We start from the raw sequence: 26207 nt of genomic DNA, 5'->3' as shown, positions 1-26207 counted from the left end.
ATCAGATAAGCTAGAAAACATCAGTGGAATAAACTCCCCCATTGGAATCACTATAGGTGGAGACACATGGGTCCTTCAGGTTATTTAAAGGTGAAGGTGAATTATTTCCCTAGTCAAAACTATGGAGCATATATTGAGATGGAGAAGGAAATAAGGAAAGCGACCAAAGCAAACAATATATGTTTCTATTTTCCATACATGGATTTGGCGAATGTGTGCTCTGGTCATACCACGGATGCAAGGTTTCTGGACATCATAAATGATTGCATGTTAGGTCAGTCGTCCATGAAGATGACTTGATGGGAAATGACCCTGCCTGGACTGAGTGTTCAAGACCCGGTATCAAATGTAGATGCTGTTGTACCAACTGTGGAAAGTAATCTCTGTTCTATTTAGTTCAGCATTTATGTCAATGGAAAGTTGTTCCCCAAATCCCACAAAGTTAGAACAACAAAAGTGAAGGGATATGCAAGAAGGGAGCTGAAAGAAAGATTTAGGTTCTTCAAATCCTTCCAGAATATTTGGAAACTGTGTAAAGCCACGTTAACTGAATGTCCAGAGAGAATTGGATTAGGAAAGGTACCGAATGTGAAAGAATGCCAGCGCAGTTAATGATCCAAATTAAGGATGCCATTTGAAGCACGAAGATTTAACTACAAATGCTGAATATTTAACTGAATAAGGTAAACAGAAAGGAACACACGTCCTGGCAAAACAACTGCAAACTGACAATAAAGCAAGCAAATTAGCACCGGAGGAGAAAATTGTTAGAAAATATTGAGCACTGAACATTTCCTCAAATTTATCAGAATCAGGAAACCAGCCATGGAGACAGGTAGGCCACTAGAGTGAAATGATTGCATAAGGAAGATGCAGAGATGCCAGAGAAGTTGAATGAATTCTTGGCATCTGTGTTCACATGGATAATGTGGGACAAGCTGTTTTCAGGAAGGAGGTCTGAAAATCTGAGTCAAATAGAGGTGACAAGAGAGCTTCAGATGTCTGTCCCAGGATGAGGTGGATAGGATACTAGTTAGGCTGAGACCAACCACATGCCCCTTGGACCCTTACCCCTCTTGGCTCCTAAAACCAGCCAGTGAGTGGTTCCCTCCTTCAGAAGGTACAGCTGGTCCAAAATACAGCTGCCAGAGTTTTCACCAGAACACCATGGTGGATGCCTCATTTATGCCCTGTGCTCAGGCAGTTGCATTGGCTCACAGTGGACTATCAGATTAGGTTCAAGATGCTGGGTTTCACCTTTAAGGTCTGGGGCTCACATACCTGAATATACCCGCTCAAGAGTGTTACTCTTGGCTACTGTTGGTTCCAACAGACTAATGGTCCCTGGCCCAAGAGATGTCCACCTGGCCTTGACCAGAGTCAGGGCCTTTTGGGTCCTGGCCTCCACATGGTAAAATAAGCTCCCAGAAGAGATATGGGCCAGGTTACAAGTAGTTCTACAGGGCCTGTGAGAAGGAGCTTTTCCACCATGCATTTGATTGAGGCCAGGCTACAAGTAACAACTAGGTACCCCCTTCATAACATCTGAGCTAAACAATCCTTTGCATTGGGCCGGGAATTATAAGGATGCCGACTGCAGTCCTGCGATGGTTTTAAATAACTTTATCTTGTTTTATTGTATTACTGGTTTTTAAATTGTTGAACACCGCCCAGAGATGGCTTTGCCAAGAGGGGCGGTTTTATAAATCCAATAAATCAAATCAAATCAAGTTCTAGGATTCATGGACAAATTAAAAACTAATAAAGATCCAAGTTCATATTGCATCATATATCCTAAGGGTTCTTAAATAATTTAAATGAGAAAATGTTGATCTAACCCAGTCATTCTCAACCTGGGTTACCAGCAACCCCAAGAACAAATTTAGAGTAACCCCAAGGTTACTCCGGAAACCCAGAGGGGTTACTCCAGTGGGGGAGAGATTTAAATTGTTAAAACATATATGGTTTTTAAAAAATTAACTAACCCAGGGAGGAGTCAGGAGGACAGAGTGGCTTATCAGCTCATCTGTCTGGTTTGTGGTGACCTTGTTTAATTCACATACAATGGAAAAGGAATAGGAGGGGAAAGCTGGATCTGCTTCACCCCCCCCCCCTGCATTTGATCCTCCCAATCCCCCCCCCCAAATTTCTTCTTAAAGCCCCACTGGAAGAATGTTTGGTGTGTGTGTTTGTGATTGTAGACTGATGGTCCCGGCCAGTCGGCTCACAGCAGCTAACATCAAAATTTCAAGTAAATAAATAAAAACAACAACATATTTTATACAAGTAATAATACCCACCCACCCCACCCAACCCCATCTGCCAATACCCAGGAAGGAGATGCGACCCAGATGGGGAATAACAGAGATCAGTTTAGGAGAAGGGACCTATGATGTCTCCTCGACCTGACCTTAAGCAAACACCTTGCAGAAGAGATCTGTCTCACAAGCCTTGTGGAAGTACAGGGCCTGCAGCTCTTCTGGGAACTCATTCCACCAGGCAGGACCAAAAAAACCCTGGCTAAGGCCAGGTGAACCTCATGCAGGCCAGGGATCACCAACCTGTTGGTATTTGCAGAGTGAAGCATTCTGCCAGGGGCACAGGGAGTAAAGATGGTCCTTCAGACTGGGTCCAGACTGTGGATAACCTTAAAGGTCAGAACCAAGACCTTGAACTTGATCCAGAATTCAACTGGCAACCAACGCAGCTGCCTCAGCACAGGCTGAATATGGTCTCTCCAAGGTGTTCTAGTGCCCTAGCTGCAGTTTGCAAGTCATGGACACGCCCATGTAGAGCAAGTTACAGAAGTCCAATCTGGAGACGAGCCAGGAAGGGCACTAGTAGCCTTGCTTGATGTAGACAGAAGAATGCCAGCCACACCACTTTTGTGACCTGGGCCTCTACAGAGAAAGCTGGAGGAAAGCTGTTGCAAGCAGTGAGATTCAGATATTCAAGCAGGAGAGGGCTGCATCCAATGCCACAGAGTCCCCCCTCCCAAGTAGCACTTTTCTCCAGTAAACTGATCTCTATAGTTTAGAGATGAGCTGAAATTCCTGGGGATCTTCAGGTCCCTAGCCAAGAGCTACTCCACCTGGATCCAGTGCAAGGACTGTGCACAGCCTGCACAAGGATTCCTTTCTTCCCAGGTTTCCCCTTGCCTTGGTAGCCATTTCTGCCCCTGAGAAAATATATTCTTAGGTCTTGCTAGGATTGCTAACCTCCTAGTGGTACCTGGAGATCTTTCAAATTTACAAGTAATCTCCAAATCACACAGATCGTTTTCCCTGAGAAGAATTGCTGCTTTGCACGGTGGGCTTTATGACTGCTGAGATGAATGTGTCTTTGTTTTGCTCAGGCAAGGTACTGCACACACAAAAATTAAACTAACTTCTTATTTAACAAGCTCCTGGAAAGGGCGCACCAGCCTCCCGGCCCATCCCCTGGTCTCTCTGCTGTTATGGAGAATCCCAAAATAGTAACGAGACACCCAGAAATCCAGGATAAAAAATTAAAAAGGAAACTGGTGAAAACTTTTATTATAATGGAGATCCACTAGCAGTGGCACTGGGAACATTCAAGAATCACCATGAGTGTTATCGTGGTAACAATCTCTGGAAATTCACTTTGGTCAGCAAGAACAAGGCTTTTTAACAAGCGGCTCAATCAGTTAGGAAAACAATCTAGCATCTACTGATCATTTGAGGTATATCAACAGGAACCAAGATATATATAATCTTGAACAAATCAGCCCCCAAATTTTCCCACCACACAACAGTAGTAGAGAGATCACCCCAACGAATGCTCATCATCTGAGTTTCTAGTCAACAGACTGATTTAACCAAATAAATTTATGTACATTTGCATGTGCATAAGTAACTTTCTGCTTGAAAATAATATGTATATTTTATTGTTTACTCACTTGGAACCAGTGGAAGAGTTCATGCAAGGAGTTGACGGAATTAATATTTCTCCGCTTTCCTGTTGGGGCTTTAGAACTTGGTTGGTCCTGAGGCACCCCAGAAAACAGAGCTGCAGAGTAACAGAGTGTTTTGAAAGTATGAAGTTATTAGTTACCTTTGTGGATGAAGCACAGATCCAGATTCACAGTACTTTGAGGTTTAAAAGAGAGAGAAGCTTTACTGGATGGTTATTTACAGAAAACATAAAATATTCATCTGCTTTAGTCTCCTTACAAAAGCTTAAAACATTGTTACAAAGAAAACACATTGCAAGCCTCTATGGTTGGCTCAAGCAAATTACATGCCTACACACCAGCAGATGGAGAGCTGAGGGCCTTAATGGAGTCTTCTCCTTGCTTCAGCAAGCACACGTAGAGACTAACCTCCTCTTCCTGAAGAAGCAGGAAGTAGGCAGGAGCCCACCTTCAACAAGGGAGTCTCTCAGACAGGAGCAAGAAGATTACAACTCACATATCAGCTGATGGAAAGAGCTGAAACCTGCTGCTCCTTGCTTGAGCAAAGCACATTCACTGAAAGAAGCCCACCTTGAACAAAGGAGCCATTGTTTCTAGCCAACACTGACCACCAGGCATCACTACTAAGCACACAGGTAGAGCACAACTGCTTAAATAGTATCACAACAGTCCTTCAAGGCTGACTTCACCAAATTACTTGCTGATTGCCATGCCAACATTTCCCCTTCGCGCAGTAGCTTGCTGTGTGCCTCAAAATTCCTCTCAGAAGAGGCCTGTAAGAAAAAGCAGCACATGATGGAACAGGGAATGTTGGAGGACCAAGCAGAATTGCAAGCTGGGAAGAAGGAACCAGTGGTGATTTCACTCAATTCTCCTGATTCTCAGAGAGAAAACAGCAGGTTGTTTGGGGGAGGGAAAGGTGGAGAAAGGTTTGTTCTGTCAGCTTTCTGTAAGGTTGTCCTCTAGAGCAGGGGTAGTCAACCTGTGGCCCTCCAGATGTTCATGGACTACAATTCCCATGAGCCCCTGCCAGCGTTTGCTGGCAGGGGCTCATGGGAATTGCAGTCCATGGACATCTGGAGGGTTGCAGCTTGTTAACCCCTGGTCTACTGCCTACCCATACAAAACTTACTTTCATACATGGCATTTTTCTTTGTGTGATGTGTAGAAATACAAGGGTATTTTCTGTTTGAATTTACAAAAAAACGGAATTTTCTGTTTGAAGGACACGAAAGAAGGTGTGGTGTGCTGTCGTTTTGCTAGACTTGGCCTATCCCTCTTTAAATGATGGGATGGCAGCTCAGAGTCTGTGTTTACCTCAATATATTTGTTTGATGTTTTTAATGCCGTTATTTATAATACAGGGGGACTTAACAGCCAAGATTTGGATCCCCCTTCTTCTTCTAAACAACTTTAAAAAGCCATAAAAATGATAAATGAAATATCCAGCCAACACAAAATCTGTGTTGCCTGAGATCTCTGAAGCAGAAATTCAGAAATAAAGCTCCCAGCTGAAGCCGTATTCTCCCCAGCAAGAAATTACTTATTTCAAGAGAAACATTTGCATGTGCATCATGAGTTGCGTATCCTTAAGACTCGGGGGTTGTCATGTTCTGGGCCTGTGCCTAAGGATGCCAGCCTCCAAGTAGGACCTGAGGAGCCCCTGGAATTACAGCTCATCTCCAGATGACAGAGATCAGTTCCCCTGGGGGGGAAATGGATGCTTTTGATGTTCTCTATGGCACTGAACTGTACTGAGGTCCCTATCCTTCCCAAGTTCCATTGACAAATCTAGAAGAGATTCCCAACATAAATCTGGCAGCCTTATCCTCTGGTATCCCACAGGAGGGCCGAGGAAACCTGGCAATTGTTGTAGAAGAAGAAGAGTTGGTTCTTATATGTTGCTTTTCTCTACCCAAAGGAGTCTCAAAGTGGCTTACAGTCGCCTTCCCATTCCTCTCCAACAACAGACGCCCTGTGAGGTAGGTGAGGCTGAGAGAGCCCTGATATTACTGAAAGGGAAGGGTTGGTTCTTATATGCCGCTTTTCTCTACCCTAAGGAGTCTCAAAGTGGCTTACAATTGCCTTCCTTTTCCTCTCCCCACAACAGACACCCTGTGAGGTGGCTGAGACTGAGAGAGCCCTGATATTACTGCTCAGTCAGAACAGCTTTATCAGTGCTTGGCGAGCCCAAGGTCACCCAGCTGGCTGCATGTGGGGGAACGGGCTTATCAGATTAGGAGCCACCGCTCTTAACCCCTACCCCACGCTAACTGTACTACTTCAGATTATCAGTGGGAAGTCTTCATGTTGTTGCACTCTTCTGTATCCAAGTGCCCCACAGAAAATGGGGCTCAGGCCTTACTGGCTAAACTTCTAAGTTATGTCAGTTCATGGATTCTTTTTCCAGCTTCCTTGTACGGCAGCAAACTTGAAACACCTGTGCTAAGGGCCTGGGCAACCTCCAGCAGAGGATCCTGTGCAGCATGAGAACATGGAATGTCTTCTTTTGCCACTGGTATAGTGGTCAAGAGTAGTGGCTTCTAATCAGGCAAGCTGGGTTTGATTCCCTACTCCTCCATATGCAGCCAGCCTGGGCTCATCACAATCTCGTTAGAGCTGTTCTCACAGAGCTGTTCTCTCAGCCCCACCAACCTCATAGTGTCTGTTGTGGGGAGAGGAAGGCAAGGTGATTTTAAGCTGCTTTGAGACTCCTTCAGGTAGTGAAAAATAGGGCATAAAAACCAACTTTTCTTCTACATTAGTGGTTCTCAACCTTGGGGTCGCGACCCCATTTGGGGCCACTTGGCCCCTTCCCCGGGGTTGCCAGATTGCTGGCGGCGGCCCACGGTGGTGGTGGTGGTGGTGGCAGGTGGCCAGTGGAGTCACTGGCCGCCTCCACACCGCCTCGATTGTTGTGCGCCTGCGTGTACGCACACTGCCACTGAAGTTGAAGTTGCGGTCCCGGTAAGGTTGAGAACCTTTTCCACGTTGTTTACTCGCAGTATTGTAAACTTGCTTTGCTACAACTTTTCTTTTAAGATAGTTCTAAGGATGCCATTTTTTACATGCATAAATGTGATCATGTTTTTGTCTCCTCTCCTGGGCTGCCTCACACCAATGACTGAATGGAAAGCCCATGAACTACAATTCCCAGGAGCCTCTGCAAGCACATGTGTCAGTCAGGTGACATTGCTGCTGACCATAACCAACCAATGAGCTCCCAGTACAATGGAGGAAGTTCCCACTTGGAAATAACGCTCTTAAATGCATAATTGTTTACTTCAGTCTACTATAGTAGGAAGAAAAAGGCCCACTGCAGTATTAGCTCACATGCATAAGCAGGAATGGTTTAAAAAGGGGAGACTGAACAGGGTCAGAGAACTGACTTCAGTGAAAATTGGTAAGTGTATAATAGCCCCTGGGCCTCCCTCCTGCTCCTGGTAAGTCCTTTCCGCTGGCCAGCAGACTGTCAACCCTACAGGTCCTTCTGTTGAAGGAACAGCCACTTAAGATGGAGGAAATTTCCTTAGGCAGGCTGGAGGAAGGTTCCTGAGAAGATGGTTGAATCTACCCCACTATCAGATCATGTTTGGATGATCAATTTTCAGAAACCTTTTACAAACTAGTAATTTTCTGTATACCCAGGCAGATCCCAAAGTACACAGAAACCCCAGTCTTGTCTTCAGCTCTCATAAACGCTGCTAATGGATTTAGGGTAGTTCCTAATTACTAATTGGAACAAAATGCTAGCAATCAATGTGGTGTTCTTGTTTGCTGATTTAACCAGTCCAAATAGGTTGCATTCATTTGGCAATGGACCAATCTTAAAGTAGGAATCAATATTGTAATTACAATATATAAGAAGCTAAAGAGGTAGCGGAAATCCTAATCATTTATTTCAAACCTGTTTCTGCCACTCTTGAGTACTTAACCAAATAATTATGGCTCAGTTTTCCCACAGTGCACCACCTTGCTGTTCTTCTTAACAAACTGAGCAAGCACACCATCAAATTGCTATGTGGGAAGAGCCTAAACAAGGGTATCAAAGGCTGTTCCACTTGATTTCCAGAAACAAACTTACAAGGACAGAAATACTGGTGTCAAACCATCACCAATTTGGGGGGGGGGGGAGTATAAATATTCCAGTTAACTGATTTCTCACGACCCACTTACTTGGTAATGACTTTCATAGGTAACACTTCAGTGCCAGGAAAAGTCCACAGGATCTACTTTACAACAGACACCCTGTGAGGTGGGTGAGGCTGAGAGAGCTGCTCTACCAGAACAGCTTTATAAGTGCCATGGTGAGCCCAAGGTCACCCAGCTGGCTGCATGTGGGGGAGCGGGGAATCAAACCCGGCTCGCCAGATTAGAAGTCATGCTCCTAACCAGTACACCAAGCTGGTTTTTAATGAAGCAGGTAGGCACAGGGGGGGTACTGAAAGGTAAATCAGTTACCTTTCTGTAAATCCTGACCACAGGAGCCAGTACTGCAAAACAAGCACTGCTGGTACAATCTTGCTGTTGCACTATTGACCCCAGCAGTTCAGGATTAAATCCACTGTTGTTGTCCTGTTCTAGCAAAGTCTTCTATGGTCATTTATATGTGTCCAGTAGAAGCCCTGTGCCTGAGCAGTGGCCAGGGTGCTGTGCAGCAAGGACTATGGCAAAATGACACAGTATTCCTTAAAGAACACAAACGGAAAGTGACTCAAAACCCACATGTTTGCTATGTTATGTTCCCTGAGAAGGTGCTACTGTGTCAGGAGCAGTTCAGCACAGTTCTACTAAGGCTCGGCAAAAATTGGTGGCCATGGCCTAACCCTTGTCTAAATGTTATTTAGTCAGGTAACTAAATTACCTGCATGTGGACCTGCAAACTTTGGATTATTCTAAACAGGTCAGGAAGTATCATTGCAGCTCGCTTTGCCAGGGATTTTAAAAAATGATCATTCCCCCAATATAATTATATAAGCCAAATCCCCAGAGTTAGAAAAGCTGGGTGAACAGCAATTGTAAGATGCCTGTTTCTAGGTATTCCAGATAGATGGAGGAATTGCTGCAGCAGTATGAAGAGGCAGAACTGGACAAATATGGGTGCATAACAGCTGTCATCTGGATAACCTTTAATTACTCTGTCACATACATATTATACATGGGTACATGCAATCCAAACTCAAGATAGTCAGACTTCAGCCTTTTTAAGACTCACTGATTTCAAGAAGCAGCCAAGGCTTTTTCCAAAACAGCATTTTATGCAAACCATGACTAGCTTGTGTGCATGGGATGCATCATGGGATCACAGTCCTTTATCACTTCCTTTCATCCCTTCTAAAAAGGAAATCTCCTAGGACAGTGGTTCTCAACCTGGGGTTGGGACCCCTTTGGGGATCGAACGACACTTTCACAGGGGTCGTGGCAGGACAGGCAGCTTGGCTGGGGGGGTGTGCCATCCACACAACAGCCCTGCGAGGTAGATCAAGATAGAGCGTTCGTCTGTCTGGAGCAGTGGAAAAGAGCGAGATCGACATGGTGGGACAAGAGGCAGAAATGAACTGAGAAACCCTGGGGGAAAAACAATTTATATACAATCATGAACAATGGATCTTCACGCCATTGGTCAGTTTCAGTTTAATTTCTGTGAAAGAACACTTGCATCATTTTATGGTTGGTGGTCACCACAAGTATTTATAAGTATGATAAATAAATAAACAAACAAACAAACATGAGGAACTGTATTAAAGGGTCGCAGCATTAGGAAGGTTAAGAACAACTGGCCTAGGAGAGCACACTGCTTTGGCCGTTTCTGAGACTTACCATCTCAGGCATTAATGGAACAGAATGCATTGACCATTCTGCATTTGGGCTCTATCAAACGGAGTATCGTGTCCAGATCACGAGAGGTGATGGTAACGCTTTACTCTGCTCTGGTTCGGCCTCACTTGGAGTATTGTGTTCAGTTTGGGGCACCCCAATTGAAGAGGGATGTTGACAAACTGGAACGTGTCCAGAGGAGGGCAACAAAGATGGTGAGGGGTTTGGAGACCAAGACGTATGAAGAAAGGTTGTGGGAGCTTGGTCTGTTTAACCTAGAAAGGAGACGACTGTGAGGGGATCTGATAACCATCTTCAAGTATTTAAAAGGATGCCATATGGAGGATGAAGTAGAATTGTTCTCTCTTGCCCCAGAGGGACAGACCAGAACAAATGGGATGAAATTAATCCAACAGAAATTCCGTCTCAACATCCGGAAGAAGTTCCTGACAGTTAGAGCGGTTTCTCAGTGGAACAGGCTTCCTCGGGAGGTGGTGGGTTTCCATCTTCGGAAATTTTTAAACAGATGCTAGATAGCCATCTGACGGAGAGGCTGATTCTGTGAAGGCAAAGGGGTGGCAGGTTACAGTAGATGAGCGATTGGGATGTGAGTGTCCTGCATAGTGCAGGGGGTTGGACTAGATGACCCATGAGGTCCCTTTCCAACTCTATTATTCTATGATTCTATGACCAAACAAGTTGTTTATGTGATCCTTGCCCCTCCAGTCTAGACAAGTTTTCCGTAACTGCTGTGAGCTCTCTTTCGGTGGCTCATTTTTTTCCCTAGGATTTCAAACAATTCTTTTGAGGGAAAGGCCATGTTTCTTTAATCATATGGAAATGCGGAATCAATTTGTTGATGAGGGACATCAAATGAAAATACTGTGCTTTATGCTCCATTGATCATTAAAAATATTTCTGCTGATGACACAAAGGTCCAGAGCAATTATAACGTTCTACAGGATTTCAATGTTTTAATCACTGTTTCAAGATAAAGTGCATTTAAAAACTACACTGGATTCCCACCGAGCCATAAAAGAAATACTTCCCAGCATGCTGCCTCCACAAGTCAATGAAAGGACAAACTAGGAGATATTGTTCTGCTGGCTCTTGGTTTTTGAACAAGAGAACTGGCTCTTGGCATTCATAGAGATGATTCTAGACATGGTTGAATTGGGCAGGAAAAGGATGTTCAACGTGAACCCTACCTAGGAAGGGATTGCATTTGGTATGAGGAGTGGAGGATCCACCATAGTTACAGTCTTGCTTCTTCTGGTCACCTCACCAAGCAGGAAATCAGTCTCACCTACCCAACAATGACAGCACCAACAAAACAGCTAACATAGCCGGTGGTGCAAAAGCCAACAGAGGGAGTCAAGATGATCCTCGTCCTGTTGATGGTGGTGGATAGTGTTGTTACACCACAGCTGTCTTATGATGGCCACATAGGGTTTTCAAGGCAATAGATGTGTCAGCAGACATGGCTTGCCAATGCCTGTCTCTACATCACATTCCTGGTATGCCTTGGAGATCTCCCATCCAAATACTATCCAGGACCATCCCTACTTAGTTTCCATCTAGATGAGGTTCATCTGGGCTATCCTGGGGCGGTTATGCACAATTATTCATTGAAGTCAGATCACTGATGCTGTTAAATAGCCCTTGTAAATCGCCCCTTGTTAAAACGTGCGTTTTGTGCTATTTGCATACCACTGTAGAGTGAAGCAAACGATTATGCATTTGAAAGAGCCTTCCTCAAGTGAGAGAGTACTTCATCCATTGTTCTCAGAGCTCATCGGTAGGCTGTTGTCAGCAGCAAGGTCACCTAATGGACACATGCTGCTGGCAGAGACTCATGGGAATTGTAGTTCATGGGCTTTCCATTCAGTCATTGGTGTAAGACAGCTCAGGGGATGACATATGACATAGAAAACACAGTAACATTTATGCATTATATGCAGAGCATCCTTGGATCTGGTTTACAGGAAAGAACTGTAGCAAAACAAGTTTACAATACTGTGAGGAAACAACGCAGAAAATGCCATGAGGGGTGAGTGCCATGCATAATCAAAAATACTCCAGTGGGTTTTCCGTGGCAAAACCACTGCCACATGCAGAATCAAAAAAGACAATAATCTATTTTTGCACACTGTTGTGCATAACCGACCCAGATTAGGAAATTCTTTGTTCTACTACTGCTAACGAATCTGTTAGTAAAGAATCCATCGATGAATAATTGGACTTATTCATATATTTCTTTGTGGATGCCGAACTTAATGTCAGTGCTCCCGAACTTAATGTTCGGATTTATTATGAAGCTGTTCAGTAAAATCTACACAGAAACATTCCAGAACTCGATTTTAACGGGAACGTATATTATGCTAAAACTTCAGTTAATTAGGGATGAGCTTGCCAGATTAATTTACCATAATCAGTGATTCTGGTAAACTGGTTGCCCAGTAGTTTTTTTGCTTCCTAGCCATGCTACTTCTTTGCTCTCTGACATTATAGACAGATGGATGAACCAGTGAAATAGTGAACCAAATTGTCCTGGATCTAGGAGGGAGAGTGTGTGGAATGAACCCTGGAGCAGTCTAGCTTTGCAGGCAAGGATGCGTGCTGAGCCAGAAGTGGGAAAGAAAGTTTTCAGCTGCATTCACTGAAACCGGCAAGGCAGCAGTGGGTTGTTTTTATGTCATTGCTTCCCTATCATTCTTGGTCAAAAGGATAAAAGGGTCAGACTGACCTGGGTGTTACATTACAAAACTCTGTTGACTTGGGGCATTAATACCCAATACTACCTTAGGGTTATTTCCCTCACTGTGTGTATTCTACATTGACTTGTGGGGCAACGATAATTTTCGGCAAAACAATGTACATGGTACTCGGCAAAACCATGTAATCCAAAAAAAAACCATTAATGGGAACAGTAAAAGGTAGGCTCTGCTTTAACACTAATTCACATTCATGATAGATCTAAATTTCATTGCAGAACAAAAAATTCTGCCTATGCAGAAGTGCCTTCAGGTTGTGAGAGACACTGAACATTTGTGAAAGCCAATCTGTTGTGGGCAGCTAAGCAGCCACCCAGTGAAAATCCTACAAATGGATCAGCAGATAATTGACCCAATCATTGATAAATCGATGGCATAATCGTAACCAGCAGTCAAGGTGCAATCTGAACCTACGGAGTTTGGGCATCCCTCATTAACAGGGCTTTCCCAGATGCATAGATTCCAATTGCAAAAATGTTGACCCAGGATTACCATTAGTTTGCATACACAAATTGGGTGCTAATTTGCTGCCATGTGAGAGTGTGCCTTAAAATTCTAAATAATATTGGCATTTGCCCAGTGTCTGACTTCCCACTTCATTAATATGTGCGGCTTCACGTTGCATGATTTCCCCATGGCTGTGTCTTTTAACACTGTGCTTATTATTCAGAAAAATAGCACTGAACACACTCCATCCTTATCTTGGGCCTCAATCGGATTGAAGTAATAAAGCTATTATCTGGATTGTGCCACTTTGGAATGTAGATGGGAGTTTGTCTGAGGCCGATTCCACACAGGCATTACAACCCGGGACAGCATCTATATGGAGGCCCTCCTAGGCCTGGCGCAGATCATTCCCTTTTGGCGCTGCAGGGGCCAACATCTGGATGGGAAGAAGGCCTGGCTTCTCCCCGTCCTACAGAGGCCTGCAGGGACAACAAATGCCCTGCACAGGTTTGTGGCACTTATTTAGTTTGCAGGAAGGTGGGATTGCGTGGAACACAATCCCGCCTTCCAACAAACTAAAACAACACCCACTGCCCCCCCCACATGATGGAGGCTATCTGCCTCTACTGTGTTCCCCAGGGGAACTCATTTCAGCAGGACACAGGGTGTCCTGCTCCCATGTGTCCCCTGCAGTACACAGGGGGCAGCCCAGAGTGGCACTGCTGATGTGGAAGTAACCTGAATGCTCCTCCACAAACAAAAAAAAAATGTCTCTGAACACGGAAAATAGTATGTCAGGAAGAAAGCTAGATATTTTGTTTATCACGTTACACAGAATAAGGAGCAATTTATCATACAATGCCCCATTCTTCCTTTGCATGCATTCCTCATGAAAAGTTTGTGTCATGGTCAGTTCACCATGGCTTGGAAGGTCAAACAACATGTCATAGATGTCACTGCTTACTTGCCTCCATTGTGAGAACTGTCAATTGATTCCCACTCTTTGCTCCCTCAGAAGGATGGAAGGTTGAGTCAACCTTGAGCCGGCTGCTGGGATTGAGCTCCCAGCCTCATGGGCAGAGCTTCAGACAGCATGTCTGCTGCGTTACCACTCTGCACCACAAGAGGCTCTGAGTACCCAGCTTGCTGGGGGGTAAAAATGGTAATGACTGGAGAAGGCACTGGCAAACCACTCCTATTGAGTCTGCCATGAAAACGCTAGAGGGCGTCACCCCAAGGGTCAGACATGACCCGGTGCTTGCACAGGGGGATACCTTTACCTTTACCTTTTACCTTTGCTCCCTGTCATTTAACCAGTTTTTAATCCTCTCATCTTATCACCTGACTTCTAAGTTTAATCAGGTGTCTTTGGTGAGGTACTTTGTCCAAAGCCTTTTGAAAGCCCAAATACATAATATCTACTAGATTACTGTTGTCTACATGCTTGCCTCAAAAAAGTCCAAAAGGTTGGTGAGGCAGGCCTTCCCTTTGCAGACAGCATGCTGATTTTCCCTAAGCAGGCTTTGCTTCCCTATCATAATAATCCTATCTTTAAGGACAGTTTCTATGAATCTGCCTGGAATAGACATGAGGCTAACTGGTTGGTACTTTCCTGGTTCCCTTCTGAATCCCTTTTTAAAATTGACATGGCGTTTACTATTCTCCAGACTTCTGGTACAACAGCTGAATTCAGTGATCAGTTACATCTCCAGAATGGGTTGTTTGTCCAACAGCTTCTCTTTTCAGCCTGGCTAACTTAATACATTCCAGATTTTCCACATATATGCTGCCTTGCTGATAGAATCTCCTCTCCTACACACAGGTGAACCTCCAGCCAGCTCACAAAGCTTCGCTTTCAAAAAGAACTGAGGGTGGCAATTGCACGAACAAACATTTAGGGCCTTTTCGCACGGGGATCTTTGTTGCAAATTGGTCACTGAATGAAAAATCGCCATTTAAAATAGTGGAATTCGTCGTTATGCATACCTGGCTTTGTAGTGGAATCAGTTGCGTTTTTTAGCGTTTCCCACAGGCTTCCGGTCTCGGCAGAAATCGCTAGAAAGGAAGCGCTATTGCCAAGCTCGTCCCGCCCCTGGCCGTCAAGCAGCCAATGGGCAGCCGTTAGCATGCTCCCAAACAGCCCCTTTCCCTTTAAGGAAGGTTTTTTTTTAAAAAAAACACACCCATTATAACGAATCTGTGATGATTCGTTGCTACGGAGAGACCCATCCAGCTGCCTGGGGTGTTTGAGCTGTCGTTTGATCGGTTGATCGTTAACACGCTGCCTCCTAGTGAAAAAAAAAATCCCCCCCCCCTCTCACGGGCCCGATTTTCGGCTGAATGGAATGTGTGAAATGTGTGTGCTTAGTGACTGAAGGGGAGGGACTGAAGCCGGGGAAGCCTCTGTTCGAGCTGTCATTTGATCGTGGCCACGCTGCCTCCGAGTGGAAAAAAAAAATCCCCCCTCCCCCCCCCTCACGGGCGCGATTTTCAGCAGTGTGAAAAATAAAGGGAACAGTGTGAAAAATAAAGGGAAAATACATCAGCAAACGGGCTTCTGCGGGCTTCTTGTGCTTAGTGACTGTAAACAGCTCTGAGGAGGGACTGCAGCCTGGGAAGCCTCACTGGCTAAACGGAGGCTCGCCGGTGCGTTGATCTCCACTCGCTCGGGGAAAAAAAAATGGCGATCGCTTCGCCGGAAGTTTGGAGGACAGGCTCAGGAGGAGGGACTTTGAAGAAACTGCAACAATGTTAACGCACAGGTCTTTATCGCTATTGTTGTAGATTGGTTGCAGGAGTGTATCGCTTTCCGGAGGGTGAATCCACTTTTTGGGATTCCCCTGAAAGCGCTACAACGAAGCGCTTTTTGCGGGTCGGTTTCAGGAGTGTTGCAGATTGTCTACGACGTCGTGGGTTATTCCAAATTAGTAGCGTTTTCAATTGGCAACCATTGTGCTATTTTGAAGCCGTGCAAAAAGCCCCTTAGTTTGTAAAGGTAAAGGTATCCCCTGTGCAAGCACCGGGTCATGTCTGACCATTGGGGTGACGTCCTCTAGTGTTTTCATGGCAGACTCAATACGGGGTGGTTTGCCAGTGCCTTCCCCAGTCATTACCGTTTTACCCCCCAGCAAGCTGGGTACTCATTTTACCAACCTCGGAAGGATGGAAGGCTGAGTCAACCTTGATTATACAAGTACTAAACTGCAAATATATATATATATTGTTAGAGATATCCTGGAACACACCCCTCAAAAAGCAGTAGACATGCTTTCTTATCTCACATACAAACCGCCCAACTGTGCAGTGTTAAAATGTCTTAGAATGGGTGAACCCAAATCAGTCAAATCATATTTTCTGTCCTCCATCTTTAGATCCTTCAACTCTTAATCAGCCACCCAAAGATAAACTGGGTAAATTTGGGCTGTGTTAGTGGTACAAAGAGTAAAGGTAAAGGTATCCCCTGTGCAAGCACCGAGTCATGTCTGACCCTTGGGGTCAGCGTTTTCATGGCAGACTCAATACGGGGTGGTTTGCCAGTGCCTTCCCCGGTCATTACCGTTTACCCCCTAGCAAGCTGAGTACTCATTTTACCGACCTCGGAAGGATGGAAGGCTGAGTCAACCTTGAGCCAGCTGCTGGGATCGGACTCCCAGCCTCATGGGCAGAGCTTCAGACTGCATGTCTGCTGTCTTACCACTCTGTGCCACAAGAGGCTCAGGCACACAGAGTAAAGGAAGCTAATATTTCTGAGAAGTGGGGAAAGATATTCAGAATGATCTTTGGCGAACTGTGTCATGCAAATGAGGGCTATGGTGCATTTTTTATATACAAGTCCACCAACAATTTCCAGAAGACACTGCAGTAGCTGTCAGTTTAATGAAGGGAGCATGAGCACACTGAAGGGACTAGCATTGCCTTGAGATCCAATATTTTTATCCTCTTTATGTGCACTAAATAATAAATATTTGTATTTGAATGTTACTATTTTTTGTTCAGCCTTCAGCAACCTGACTTGTTCTCTCAGGTTGGGTTTTTGTTCCCTTCTTGTTTTGCTTCTTGAGATCACTGGTTACAGTGATGTCATGAGAAAGGACCTGTTGATACCAAATTGAACATTAATAGCATGATTTACTTGTTCCTTAGTTATTGAAACCAGAGTCCAGTAGCACCTTTAAGACAAACAAAGAGTTATGCAGGTTGTGAGCTTTCGAGGGCAAGCACTCTTCCTCAGATTAGATCTTCTTACATGACAGGGAATATTTACTATATACTCCCTGTCATGTATGGAGTTCTTAGTCCGACGAAGAGTGCTTGCACTCGAAAGCTCACGCCCTGAATAACTCTTTGTTGGTCTTAAAGGTGCTACTGGACTCGGATTCTATTGTGCTACTTCAGACCAACACGGCTACCCATTTGAATCTATCCTTATTTCTTGACTTTATTATGCCTTTCTCCTCAACACAGACCCTGATCGGCTTGTGCTGTTCTGTTCTCCTCCGCTTTATCCTTCCAACGAACAGGTGAAGGAGGTGAGGCTGAAAGTGTGTGGCTGGCCCAAGCTTACCTAGCAAGCTTCCATGGCAGAGTGGGGATTTAAACTCAGATTTAAACCCAGATACTAGGCCAACACTTTCACCACTACAGCATGCTGGATCTCCACTTCCAGGCATGGTATGTTTGTAGCAACCATAATGCATCCTTGAAAAATTATGCTATTCAGCAGAGGGGAAATGGCCCAGGCTATCCTGATTGAGGCAGGCTTTGGAAGCTAAGCAGGGTTAGCCCTGGTTAGTACTGGGATGGGAGACCACCAAGGAAATCCAGGGTTACTATGCAGGGGCAGGCAATGGCAAACTGCCTCTGCACAACTCTTGCCTAGAAAACCCCACAGGGTCACCATAAATTGGCTGCAACTTGACAGCATTTTCTGTCACCACACTTCAGATGAACTGTTAAAGCTAGATTACTGCCGGATGTCTTCAATTTACATGTGTACTAATTACAATGTGCTGGAATACACAGAAGTTTTAAATAAAGCCATATAGCCATCACATATCATAACAGTACCTTAGACTTAAGGAAGACTTGCACACACTTCCGTTGGCTTGAACAAGGCTACAGCTTTACTATTACCTCCGCAGGAGTGTGGCCGCAGCATGGGAGAGGGAGCCTGACTTTCAGTCATCCAACCACAATAATCTGGTCCCCTGCGGCACCCTGGGGCCCATCCGGATCCCCCACAGAGAATGTGGGCCCCCTTGCTGCTGGATTCCACCACAGGGAAGTGTCCCACATGGGGTGCCAAGAGGAAGCACACACTTCCCTTGGTCTCTCCCAGACCATCTGGCATGGTAAACCCTGGGATGCCAAGGAGAGGCACCCACCACCCTTGGTCCCACCCCCGGCTACCTGGCACTGAGGTCTGGAAAGGCAGCATACAAATCTTTTAAATCATAATACAAGTCCTTTGTTTAGTTAACTAGCATACTAATATTCTTCTCTTAAGGGGGGCATGAGTCAAAGCAGTGTTTGGAAAGCTGAGGGCAGGGCAATTAATCAGAATTTTGGTTACTACATCAGGAAATTCCCAAGTCCCATGAACTAAAATCATTTTCTCCAACCTAAAAATCACCTAATATTAGGTATATAGGTGTTTGTGGTTTTGACATAAAGCAGGCGTAGTCAAACTGCGGCCCTCCAGATGACAACGGACTACAATTCCCACGAGCCCCTGGACAGCTGGAAGGTCACAGTTGGACTACCCCTGTAATAAAGGAACGGCGCTCTCCTATGTGCAGTGTTCAGAATTTGAGCATTAAGAGCTCTGAAGTCCAAAGTGAGGCTAAAATAAGGCATGTCTCCTAATGCAGAAATGATCTAAGTACCAGTAGCTCTGCTTTCGCTTTGCGGTGCCTTCCTGCAGATTTGACTACAAGGAAGCGAGCACTTGCTAAACCTTGTCAACCAAGCCAGAACAAGGAAAGGAAAGACCAGATCACAGCTCATCGCTGCTATGCTCATGGCCAGGCTGCCTCCTCCTGTTGAAGTTATTGTTTCCAGAAGTGTGTTTCTCTCCTCCTTTCCTTCCCTCTAGCTCCATCATTTTGTCTGCTCAACCAGTTTTAGAAAATAAAACAACCTCTCCTCTTATCTTAATTTCTCTTCCACTTTTCAGCTCTTCCCTCTTCCTTCCTTTTGTCCTCTTCCTTTCACGGTATGCCCTTCATCCAGCCTCCTCCCTTCTAATCTCCCCTTTATTTGTGAGTCTTGCAGTGCAATCCTTGGGGAGGGGGACTAAAAGCACTAAGGGAGCCAACTAGCTGTTATAGGAGCACATGCAGGGGATATGCCTGTGAGAGTCTCAAACCCCATAAACAATAGCAGCCGTTAGTAAAAGTCCATGGCATATTTTCCATATTATTCATTAACAAAATGCTCATATTAAATGATATCCTCATAAACTGATACCCGATTTTTGACAGTGAGTGTTTGAAATCTGCCAAATTTCTACATTCATACATCACAGTTGTACAAGTGCAGATTAATATTGTAAGTGTCCCCAAATATAGTTTCCCTATATTTGAAATATACCCTGTAAGTCAGACAGGAATGTTAGAAACACTCCCTGGATTAAATCTAGGAGAAATGGGCTTAATGGATAGTTTAATCAAATGCCAATGGTGACCAATGGCAATTAAATAAAGCATACTTTAATTGCTAAAAAATATCTTTTAATGGGTTTTTATAATAAGCATTGTGGATTTTTTTACTCAAAAAAATATTGCTTAAATTACAGCTTAAAATACAGGTATTAATTAAACGTCATTTAATTGACATCCTGCATCTGTGTGTGTGTGTGTGTGTATGTGTGATTTATACAGTCATTCTGCTTGCATCCTTAGAATGCAAATTAAATACATGAACTTATATGGGAGTCACCACTTTATGTTCATAAACCTCAAGATGTTCACAGTCAAGGTCCGTTTTGGGGCACAGGCTGATTTTTAGTTATTAAATGCAGGCAAGATAGAATTCCATCCATTGTATCCTAGGAGTACTTAGTCCCCAGGACATCAGGGAGATTGTTTCCTTAATGTGTTTTTCTTCCACATGGATGGATATTTTGGCATGGGTGAGTCCTTGATATTGCGGGATCCGTGGCCAGACTTGTCTGTTCTGCAGTGAAGAAACTTGACAAACACAATCGATTGCTTTGTGATGAGCACAGAGATCTGTTATTTATAACTGTTTAAAGATTCCTTTTATTGTTTCTTAATTCTTTTAAATAAACCCGCCCAAGATTCTATTGTTCAAAGGGACCAAAAATACACCAAACACAATTGCCTAATTAAAATTTGAGTCACAGCTCTTTTTTGTAGCAAATCTATGCATGACCATCTGGCCCTTGTTCTAACATGATCAGGGCAAAGATGAACAGTGGAAATTAAACGCCTTTGAGAAAAAAAATTATCTGTGGAAGCATTTTCATTAAAGTTTGTCTACGGTGGAGCTTACTGGGCCTTTGTTGGCACAAACCCAGGGGTTGCCTGCACACTTGAGCCTGTACACACTAATCTATATATATACTATGTGATGACACTGTTGAACTGTTGATGACCAGCTGATCTATACAATTTTCATTGTCAAATGGCACAACTGCTGGTATTGTCACTCCTATTCTCAATCGCCAGGAGTGATAGTTTAACTGGCATGACCACTTTTTGACACTTGGTTGTTGAATGATTATATCATATTGTTTTGAATTAGACCTGAGTTGAAATCTCCATTCAGCAGCAAAGCTCACTGGGTACATTTTTCTTTACAGGCTGAAATGGGTGAATTCTTTACTTAGTGTTTTAAAAATCCTCTCTCTCCCTCCCCCCCCCCCACTCTCTCATCAGAGATCAGGCAGAGAGGAGGAAGTCAGGTCAATTGCTTTCCAGGCTCACCTCAGCTACCTCTTAAGGAATGCTAATAAATCTAGCTAGGGACTATATGAGGGTCCAGACCCGTCCCTCTTCTCTAAGCAGGGAACAGAGATTGGGAAGTGTTTGATGCAAGAGAGTCTTCAGAAACAATCTCCAGGAAAAGTTTCTCTGACCCAGCATGATCTGGTCAGTGGGTAGGATAAGACAGGTGATAAAACTCAGGGGAGGAAAGCAAAAGGTCTATTTGGTGCTGAGTCCATCAAAGTAGACAGAACTCTTAACTGAGGTCTGTAGGAGGAGGCCATGTGTGGCCTGAAGAGGTGGAGGAAGCTGCAACGTAATGGAAACTCTGTAAATGCTATATTACATTTTAGATTTGATCTATTTTATTTAAGAATTAATTTTAATAAATTGTTTAATCTCTCAGTGGAAGGTGATATTCGCTGCCCTGAGCCAGTTTACTAGATAGGGTGGTATATAAATTAAATAAATAAATAAATTTACATTGTGAACTGCCGTGAGTTCCACAAGGCAGAAAGGTGGTTAATAAATATTCAAATAAATAAAATTTAGTCCAAGTCTCCTACGGCACACTTATGAAAGCATATGAGATGGCAGTGAAGGCAGCAAAACGTGAATTTTTCGCTGCTGAAATTCATCCGCAACTTCTCACCAACACAGTTATTTATGGTAACTTGGACCTTTACTGCCCTCAAGGAAGGGTTCCAGAATGGAAGTAGATTGGATTTGAGCTGTGTGGCATTTGCTAGCTTTTTTGCAGATAAAGCCTTGTTGCTCCGCCATGACCTTCCTGCCATGATAGAGACAGAACATGAAATGGCCATTGATGGGGAGGGGGGTGATATTTGATGGCTTTAGGTGCCTTTCTTTAACCGAACTGGACAAGTTGCTGGGTTCAGTAAGGGCAACTACTTGTGATTTAAATCCCTGTCTGTTGTGGATACTCAAATTTGGCGACTAAGGAATAGGAGGCTCTTGGAGAGATACTGTTAACCTCTCCTGATCATCAAGAGAGATCCCTGAAGGGCAGTGGTTCCAAAAAAGCCATTGCTGGATCTGTGGGACTCTGCCAGCTACCGCCCGGTTTCGCACTTGGCATTTCTGGATAAGGTGGTTGAGAGGGCTGCTGCAGACCAGGTCATGACATTCTTGGAGGAAAGTTCGGCCCTGGACCCATACCAGTCAGGCTTCCAACCTGGCCACAGGGTGGAGACTGTGCTGGTTGCCTTGATGGACGATCTCTGGGGCCAGCTGGATTGGGGCAATCCAGCTATCTTTGTCCTTTTGGATCTGTGGGCTGCATTTGATATAGTCGACCACGAGTTTTTAGTGCACCATCTCGCTGGGTTGGGGATTAGGGGGACAGCCCTACAGTGGCTAGTCTCCTTTCACCAGAACCGGACACAGAGGGTGGCAGTGGGGAAAGAGCTATCACGCTCCTATAGCCTCCCCTGTGAGGTCCCACAGGGGGCAATACTCCCCCCCTATTTTTCACCATCTATATGTACCCTCAGGTACAGCTCGCCCAGAGTTTTAGGGGCTTTCCGCACTCCTTCAAAATCGCATAATGGTTGCCAATTGAAAACGCTACTGATTTGCCGTTATGCACAACGTCATTGACAATCTGCCACACACCTGAAACCGATCTGCAAAATGCGCTTCCTTGTAGCGTTTTCAGGGAAATCCCCAAAAGTGGATTCACCCTCCGGAAAGCGCTACACTCCTGCAACCAATCTGCAACACTAGCGGGAAAGTTTTTTGCGTTACCATTGTTGTGGTTTCTACAAAGTCCCTCCCCCTGGCTCTCTCCTCTGATCTTCCGTCGAAGCGATCGCCATTTTTTTTTCTCCGAGCGAGCGGAGATCAACGCACCGGCGAGCCTCCGTTTAGCCAGTGAGGCTTTCCCGGCTGCAGTCCCTCCCCAGAGCTGTTTACAGTCACTAAGCACAAACAACAGAGAAGCCCGTTTGCTGATTTATTTTCCCTTTATTTTTCACACTGTTTTCGGCCGAAAATCGCGCCCATGAGGGGGGGGGGAGTGTGGCAACGATGAAACGGCAGCTCAAACACACCTGCCAGCTGGATGGGTCTCTCCGTTGCAACGAAGCAACTCATATTCGTTGCAACGGGTTTGTGTTTTTTTTTTTTTAAACCTTTCTTAAAGGGAAAGGGGCTGTTTGGGAGCATGCTAACGGCCGCCCATTGGCTGCTTGACGGCCAGGGGCGGGACGAGCTTGGCAATAGCGCTTCCTTTCTAGCAATTTTTGCCGAGACCGGAAGCCTGTGGGAAACGATGGAAACGCAACTGGATTCCACTACAAAGGCAGGTATGCATAACGACGAATTCCACTATTTTAAATGGTGATTTTTCGTTCAGCAAACAATTTGCTACAAGGATCCCGGTGCAGAAAGCCCCTTAGGCTGGGTTGTCACCAATATGTGGATGACACCCAGCTGTATCTCCTGATAGATGGCCGGCCAGACTTCCCCCCAGAAACATTTGCCAGTGTCTGGATGGCTCAGGCAGAGTTGCCTGAAACTCAACCCCTCCAAGACGGGGGGTCCTGTGGCTGGGTAGAACAGGGCAGGATCAGGAAGTGTGCCTTCCCTTCCTGGATGGGTTGCAGCTTATGGCTGTACCTAGTGCCAGGAATTTGGAGGTGATCTTTGATGCCTCTCTTTCTATGGCGGCTCATATAATGAGGTTAGCCCAATTGGCATTTTACCACCTGTGCCAAGTAAGACTACTAACGCCCTATCTGTTTCTAGAACACTTGGCCACAGTGATCCACACAATGGTCACTTCCAGATTAGAGTTCTGTAACTCACTCTACACAAGCCTACTCTTATCTCTGACCAGGAAACTTCAATTGGTGCAAAATGCAGCGGCAAGGGTCCTTATGATGTCATCTTGGAGGACCCACATCCAGCCTGTGCTGAGGCAGATGCACTGGTTGCCAGTTAGCTTCTGGATCCGGTTTAAGGTTTTGGTTCTTACCTTTAAGAACATCCATGGCTTGAGCCCCTGAGGGACCGTTGGTCTTCTTATGCCTCCTGCAGGACCCTTTGCTCTGTGGGTTTGAATTGGTTGGTTATCCCCGGTCCTTGGGAGGCATGCCTGGCCTCGACCAGGGCCGGGGCCTTTTTGGTAGTCCCGACATAGTAGAATGAGCTCCTGAAAGAGCTAAGGGCCCTAATGGAACTATCACAGTTCTGCAGGGCCTGCAAGATGGAGCTCTTCCACTAAGCATTTAGTTGAGTCCAGGCTAAGAAGAATGGGTCCCTCCCAGTATAGGCTGCCATAGGTGGGACATCACTAGAAGATCTCCCCCTGGGCGTGGGTGCAGTGGGCGCCACTATTATAGGGTTGTTATGGGGGAAGGAGGTTTATGGAGTGTTTTTTTGACACCAATATGGTCTTTTGATATTGTATGTTTTTATGTGGGTTTTAAATCTTATTGTAAGCTGCCACAAGCTGGTGGGATCCAGGAGTGGTGGGTAATAAATTGAAAAATAAATAGAGGATGGACAGATGGACAGATGGAGTAGCACAGCTGGCATTCTACTATCTTTGCCAATCTAAGCTACTACCTGTCCCTAGATCACGTGGTCCATGCAATGGTCAAGTCCAAACTGCATCACTGTAACTTGCTCCCACAAGATAAAAGGGTAAAAATACAATAAACCCCATAAAAACACCCGTAACAATAAAAAATAGATAGCAAACTGACCCATTCTTACTAGTATCTCTCACCCCCTCTATCCACAACACCTCACTCATTGAAAGACTTATTTTGGACTTCCCAGTTTCCTTTGATAAAACTGGTAGCGATGGTGATCCTTAGACAAAAAGTACGTGGCAAATCTTGCAAATTATGTCTGTTCTGTCTGTGCACGGAGGTATCTGGGAATTTGTACCGCCATCTTTATAACTGCTTTGATTTTGTGACTAATGTTATTATGTTTTAATGGGCTTTTATGGGCTATGTTGTTTCATTGTTTCATTCTGTAAGCTGCCTTGAGGCGACATTGTCAAGAGAGGCGGGGTATAAATTAAAAAATCAGTGAGTGAGTGAGTGAATACCTAGAATGCACTCCGGTTTGTTATTTCAGTAGAAAGCCTGGATCTTTGGCAAGGATGGTGAAATGGATCTATCTGTTCCATCATAAACACTATGCACAAAATATCATTAACATTTTTGAGAAAGTAAGCTCCAACCATAAAAGAGCACAGCAAAGGGCAATGGACAGGAGAAAAGGACACCAGAAACGTATCTGTTCAAGCCGATGGCAGGAAGTTAGTTGCTATTCACTAAGGTGCTCATTTTCATCAAAGACAAAATCAGACTTTGGAGTACATATTGTCCCGGCTCCTTGTGTTATTGTCACTGTCAAACTACACAAACATGACCCTGTGCGGCAGAAAGACACCTAATAACATTATTCCTCAGACAAATAATTGTCCGCCTCGTGCAGGAGGACATGAAGAATGGAACAAGTGTTTGGCAAATCATGTTTTAATGAAATGCATCTATGTGTTGCCATTTTAAAAATGACCACATTGTCCATCTGCCCAGGCAAAATGCTTAAGTATTTCCAGCCAAGTTCTTCAAGCAAAACAGCACACCTAACAGGCTTTCTCTTTTACCATTCCAACCCTTACAAGAGGCATTTTGTGAATCTGTCATGATTTTCTTTTAAGAAGTGGCACACACGAGCAATGAAATTGTCATAATGCTAAAAAAGCGCTGATTAATATTCTCCGAAAAACCACACCGCTTAGTCTTGGGCTGCCAGTTTTGGAACTGGTTCTTGTAACCCGGGCCCTCGAAAGCAATTTGATCTGCAGCTCTAAGAAGGTGATAATGTTGTGCTCCGGCCCTGAAAAGGCTCACCTGCGGATTGCAGGCACATCAAAGCCCAGATAAAGGGATGCAAATAGGCCAGGATGATCTTTTCCAATGGTCACTTGGCAACCATGGCTTAGTATTAAAATGTAGTTTGGCTTGCTAGAATGTTGGTTAAAAGAAAGAATCTCAGGGACAAAGAAATGGAAACACGGTTTTATTCCTTTTGCTGCTAAGGATTAAAGAAGCACAGGCCAGTTCCACTTGATGGGGGGGGGAGTGGCCCCTGCTGTGAAAGAAGGCAAGGTAAAGGCATGCAGAGGTAACCTCTACCCATCCTGTCCCAATCCTAATCCCTGTTTCTTTTATCACATCAGCACAAAAGGGCCAACTCGAGGATCATCTTGATGGCTTGCCCATGGTCCCTCAACCTCCTTCT

The 26207-nt window shown here is 44.7% G+C and overlaps 1 protein-coding gene across 4 annotated transcripts in view; it reads right to left on the bottom strand.

Moving 5' to 3' along the window:
* Positions 1-26207, bottom strand: part of LOC143845327 (uncharacterized) — a 467259-nt gene that overhangs the window by 75701 nt on the left and 365351 nt on the right. For all 4 annotated transcript variants that reach the window (XM_077300105.1, XM_077300183.1, XM_077300016.1 and 1 more), the window contains one exon: positions 3920-4029. In XM_077300105.1, the coding sequence (XP_077156220.1) occupies positions 3920-4029 (110 nt within the window). The remainder of the gene's footprint in view (positions 1-3919; positions 4030-26207) is intronic.

The sequence above is a fragment of the Paroedura picta genome, chromosome 1, assembly GCF_049243985.1.
Source record: "Paroedura picta isolate Pp20150507F chromosome 1, Ppicta_v3.0, whole genome shotgun sequence".
In the NCBI taxonomy this organism is placed as follows: domain Eukaryota; kingdom Metazoa; phylum Chordata; class Lepidosauria; order Squamata; family Gekkonidae; genus Paroedura; species Paroedura picta.
The sequence above is the reverse complement of the archived record's forward strand: the minus strand, read 5'-3'. Positions and strand labels throughout refer to the sequence as shown.